At 37.1% G+C, this 6,000-nt stretch overlaps 1 protein-coding gene across 3 annotated transcripts in view; it reads right to left on the bottom strand.

Moving 5' to 3' along the window:
* Positions 1–210: 210 nt before the first annotated feature.
* The window catches only part of LOC145348394 (potassium channel subfamily T member 2), a 693,657-nt gene continuing 687,867 nt past the window's right edge, over positions 211–6,000 (bottom strand). For all 3 annotated transcript variants that reach the window (XM_080196607.1, XM_080196608.1, XM_080196609.1), the window contains 2 exons: positions 3,728–3,812; positions 211–802 (listed from right to left, as the gene is read on the bottom strand). In XM_080196607.1, coding sequence (XP_080052733.1) covers positions 685–802; positions 3,728–3,812 — 203 coding nt within the window. In that variant the 3' untranslated portion in view covers positions 211–684. The remainder of the gene's footprint in view (positions 803–3,727; positions 3,813–6,000) is intronic.

Below are 6,000 nucleotides of genomic sequence, written 5' to 3'. Positions count from 1 at the left end.
TAGGGAAGGGGCAAAAAAGTTTCACTCTGCACAAAATCTGTCCCCATGAAAGCCACTATGGAGTTTTGACCAGATGTTCATTGATCCAAGAAGATATCCTTTTGCAATTTAATGAACAGAATACGAACTGTTTTGGTACATGTAAACAAGAAAGGCCAAAATACAGAAACCTGTAACTTTCAATTATATTTTAATTTACTTATTTATAAATTAACCTTTGAGTACTAATGCATGTTAATACTTAATTGACTTCCAGTAAACCACCTTTCTCCCCCATTACCGGAATTATATTCCAAGTGTACATTAATTGAGGGCTAATTAGCTGTTAGACTATAATAAAACTGCAACAGATGGATAGATGCAAGTGGAATTTGCTTCTTCTCTGTTTTATGCACTTTCCAACTGAATAATGGCATTTTAAGAAACAGGACCATTATGATACAATAACAGGCTAGGTACTGACGGAAAGCTCCAGGCTTACTCGAACCATTCTGTGGCTTCACTGGTGAGTCAGATTGATCAGCTCTGCATAATGCCATACATTGTTTGCTTGGTTTAGTCACAGCTACAGTGTTTTCAACAATTTCCTATCACAACCATAGGAAAACAAGCATGTTTCTTAATGCAATGTTGAAAACCGTGATACTACTTGTGGAAACTTTCTACAGAGCATTGAACGATTAATTAAAGCTGAGTGTCATCCTTCGTGTCCTGTCCACCTCCACTATTGTTACAGACACTGATCTTGAGACTGGGTTTACTGTTTGGGACATAAGCCAAAGGATCAGGGCGGATCAGGTAGCTGCAGACACAGAAGAAAATGAGAACATTAATTGAAAAAGGACCAGGAATAAAAAGGACAGATTGAGAAACTTGAACTGGAAGAAAATTATGAAATTCAAACTGCCAATGCCTCGTATCATGTAGAAATTGAAGATTAGTTTAACATTTACTATTCATGCACAAACTAATTCCATCATTTATTAATAATGCAAACCTCCTTGTTCATGATGCTTAATTATATCAAACAATATAATTGAGATCTTTATTTGATCTAGACTAAAATCAATCAAAATTTCATGATACTTGGTTTTGTGGAACAAGGTAAAGTATGGTAACGAGAGGACATGGTTCACTCTAATTCCTTTCTTTCTAATAAATGTATTAATATGATGAAGTTATATCATGTTTAGCTCTTAGAATAAGCTCTTTCTGAATAGACCCATTCTGAAAAGACCCATAAAAATATTAATAAATTTGTTCAAGGCACTTTGCAATCATTTCTCAAGGTTTGAATAATTCAATTCTAAAATTCCAGCTTTTCAAAAGGCCATTTTCAAGAATTTCCGTAATTCATTGCCTTAATTATTGTATTGTGAAGTGTTCTATGAATATCAACATTTTAAACTGAACTCATATTCCAGTAAAGGTGAATTTCCTTGGCTATTTCACCAGACTTCCATGCTATAAGTGGCGAATTTCAATGGGTTGGAAACATATCAATCATAGGTAAATTGGAATCAAAAATTGCCAGGGTAAACTATAATGGAACAATGGGTGCCTTTAAAGGAAAGATGATTCAAATATAGTTGAGGTGCAAAGAACAAAGAACAAAAACAGCCCGGGAAACAGGCCCTTTGGCCCAACGAGCCCGCGCCGCCATTTTAACATTACGAGTTCCCCCTCCACCCATGACCCTCCCACAAGGGAGAAAGGGAGAGAAACCACACGCAGAGCTCCTCAGATGATAATTGGATAGAAAGTAAGTTGAAGCAGAAAAGAGGTGACCGAAGAGATTGTGAAAAGAGACATAAAGCATGTAAAGTAATCAAAACTCTCCTACACAAATAATAAAAAAATGAGTTTGAGGAGTACTGGGGCCGATTAGAGTCCAAAAAGGGAATATGAACGTAGTAAGATAGGCAGGATTGAGATACTAAATAACCACTTTGTATCTGTCGTTACAAAGAAAGAAGGTGCTACTAAAGTCATGGTGAGTGAGAAGGTTGTTGAGATACTGGATGGGCTAAAAAAATTGATAAAGAAGAGGTACTAGAAAGGCTGGCTGTACTTAAAGTTGTTAGGTTACCAGGACTGAATGAGGTGTTTCCAAGGATGCAGACCAAGTAAGGGTGGAAATTGTGGAGGTACTAGCCATAATCTTCCACATCTTCTGGATTTGTTGATTCAGGGACTGTTGGCAGGAGACTAGGTGTTACATCCTTGTTCAAGAAAGGATGCAATGATAAACTCCACAACTACACAGTTGAATTTAACTTCAACAGTGTGAAAACTGTTACAAACTATAATCTGGGACAAAATTGAAGTAACTTGAACAAGTGTAGATTATTTAAAGAAAACCAGCATAGATTTCTTAAAGGCAAATTGTGTTTAACTTGATTGAATGTTTTGATGAGGTAACAGAGAACTGACTAGGTTAATGAGTTGATGCGGCATACGCGGACTTCCAAAAGGTATCTGATAAAGCGTCGTATGATAGGTTTGGCAACAAAAGGAAGCCCATGGAATAAAAGAGGGAATGAATTTATGAGCACAGAATTGGATAGTAATAGGAATCAGAGTACAGCGTGTAATCATGAATTGTTTTTTGGGCTGGAGGAACACACAGTAGGGTTCCCTAGGTCTGACACAAGGATCATTGCTTTTCTTGTTATATATTAATGACCTTGAATTGGGTGTACAGGGTACAAAGCAAAACTGGAGATGATACAAAGCTTGGAACGTTGTGAGATGTAAGGAGGATAGGGATAGACTCAAGAGGATACAGGCAGACTGGTGGAATGGCAGGCAGATGGCAGATGAAATTTAACACAGAAAGGTGAAATGATGTATTTTGGTAGCAAGACCAAGGAGTGGTAACAAACTATAAGGCACAATTCCACTTGGGGGTTTGGGTAGAGGAGGAGGGAGATGCTCAAAACCATGGTGACCTGGTCTGTCCAGATAAGGAGAAATTTTTCCCATAGGCATAAGAGTCAAAAGCCAATGGTACACAGATTTAAGGTGATTGCCATACAAACAAATGTGACATGAGAAAAAAAAACATGTTCATACAGCGAATGTTTCAAATCTGGAATGCATTGCCCAAGAGTGTGATAAAGGCAAATACAAGCGTGACTATCAAAACAAATTGGGTAAGCACCTAAAGGAAAACAAATTGAAAGCTAAGGGCCCAGAGAGTGAAACTAGCTAAAATAGGTCTTGCAGAGAGCTTGCACAGACTATGGGCGAAATGGCGCTCTTCTGTGCTGTTACAATTCTATGATTCTAGGAAGAGATGAACTTGAGAACTTTTGTGTGTTGGATTATTTTTCTGGAGCATGAACTGGATCAGGCAATGAGTCAGAGTTTGCCCTCTAACTCCCTAACATAGAATCCCTACAAGACAGAAGGAGGCCATTTGGTCCATCAAGGCTGCACTGACAATAATCCCATCTAGGCCTTATCCCCGTAAACACATGTATTTACCCAGCCAATCTCCCTAATACTAAGGGGTAATTTTAGCATGGACAGTCAACCTAAACCACACATCTTTGCACCTTGGGAGGACATCAGAGCACCCAGAGGAAATCGATGCAGACATGGGGAGAATGTGCAAACTCCACACAGATAGTCACCCAAGGCCGGAATTGAATCTGAGTCCCTGGTGCTGCGAGGAAGCAGTTGATACGCCATCTAATATCCTAAAATAATATGAAATACTTACACAACATCATTCAGTTCCAGTCTTATATCTGGTGAAGGATTGATGAGAATGTATGATAGAGTGTTCTGGTGATCATTCATTTCATCTATTGAAAAAAAGGACATTGTCAATTACATGTGCTGGTCAAGGTAACAGATTCCCCTGCAGCCTTACCTCAACAGTATACTCCTCCCAGTCTGCTACCATTACCACTCAAAAGCAGAAGAGCCGCAATGTAATGGGAATACCAATAGCTCCAAATTTCCCTCACAAATATCCTGAACCGGGTAAATATTATTGTTCCTTCAGCATCATTAGTTCATTATCCAGGAATTCTTTGCCTAAAATCATTGACATCAGGTTGAAAGGAATTGAATGATTTGAGGGGAGGGACAATAAATGTGGTCTTACCAACATTGCTCATATCAAAGTAACAAATAAAGAAGACGGTAACAAATTATTCACAAGGCATTTACGTGGACCACTGTACACAATGCGAAACTTCAAAAATTAATTAACTTTACTGTGTAGCTGTTACACATGGGTACAAAATAGAAAAAATATGCTTAATATTTCATATTTCTGAATGTATACAATTGAAGAAGATTTTTTAAGAAGAGGAATGTTTTCTAACTGTGTCAAAGTGGCAATCTAAGCACAAAGAAGCAAACTTACTAAAATTACAGTCCCTCATAAATAAACAGTCAATAATTAAATTGACAGCTTTCATTTTTCTGTGATAACTGCCTATTTTGTCTTTCAAAAAACTAAAATCTGGACAGTGTCATATTCAACCCCCAACCCAGATCACCTTCTCATCAGTCACGAAGGATCATGAACGACAGCTTACGTTATCTCCTTAGCCCCCTTGCCGTTGATGAGTGCTGATCATTAAGCCTATCTCATTTTTATCTCCAGTCAGACCAAGACACTGCAGATTCAGGAATTATAAATTCATTACATTAAATTATCACTTATTTATAAAGAAGGAAACATAAGTTTACAGAACCCATCAGTGCATGAATTTTACAGAAAACTCATTTAATTTCTATGTGCTTTTAGAAGACCAAAGCCTGCAGGTGGAAGAATGAATTTTGATGAAATCGGATTCCATGTTGTGTATACAAATATTAGGCATTCATTACATGGTCTAACTACTCTGTAGCATTTTACCTTCCAAAACAGGTTTAGAATTAAATGTTAAACAAACTAAAAAGTTGCTTAGAATGAAATATATTGCCACAATCATCGCAATTCAGTATGAGCATTAAAATCTGCTGTATTTTCTGTGGTAACTCAATATGTATTCAACAACTCATTTTGCAACCTTTCTTTCAACTTTTCCGACTGCCTTGTTTTAATACATTCACAAGCAATTCCCTAAATCCCACTTAATACATTCCCAGCATCCTCTTCAACAAAGGTCAAGCTATCATCTGCTTTGAGTAAAGAATATCCTGAATGAAAGCCACCCTGCTACAGGCCTTCAGCAAAAAAAATACATGAGTCATGTTAACAGTGCTATTCACACAAACCACTTCTACGATATCTGCAATGTAAGCTTTTTTACTTCAGTAAAACTGGTATGTTCCCTCAGAAGAATTAATCTTGGTGTTTGGATGAAAATAAGTAATATAGGGCTGTTTTATTTCAAAGTACATCAAATAAAAGCAAGGTAAATTCAAACAAAAATGGCTTATTTTAATGTGGACAGAATTTTATTTCTGTCAAAAGGCTGGTGAACATTTTATAAACATGTTTTCATCTGCTGAAGTGCATTACAGTAAATAGTAAAGCATTTTGGAACTTCAAAAGGTCATCAAAGGTGGTAAATAACTGCAAGCAGGAAGCTGCATTGTTTTTCTTTGTATTTTAGTGGGTATCTTTCTTATGGGCTGCAATTATACCATAAACGCTACAGGTTATTCTGCAACGATTATTAAGAAGATAAAGCCAATACAAAATTTGCATTAAAATCAGCACTACACCAAAACACAATGGACTTCAAATGTTTGACCACAATCTGATTTTAGAACAAATCAGAGATCAAATTAGTTTAGAACAATAATGCAAAATTGGTATTTGTGAATTGGCTGCCCATTTTATACCCACCAGACCTTCTTTTCCATCTACATCAATGTCAAATATCTAGATGTATCAAGTTAGAACACAGAACATTACAGCACAGTACAGGCCCTTCGGCCCTCGATGTTGCGCCGACCAGTGGAGTCAATCTAATGACCCTCTAACCTAAACTATTCCAATGTTATCCATATGCCTATCCACAGACCATT

The sequence above is a fragment of the Carcharhinus amblyrhynchos genome, chromosome 9, assembly GCF_965287045.1.
Source record: "Carcharhinus amblyrhynchos chromosome 9, sCarAmb.v2.hapA, whole genome shotgun sequence".
NCBI lineage: Eukaryota > Metazoa > Chordata > Chondrichthyes > Carcharhiniformes > Carcharhinidae > Carcharhinus > Carcharhinus amblyrhynchos.
Note: the sequence above shows the minus strand (reverse complement) of the source record. Positions and strands in the feature narration are given on the sequence as shown.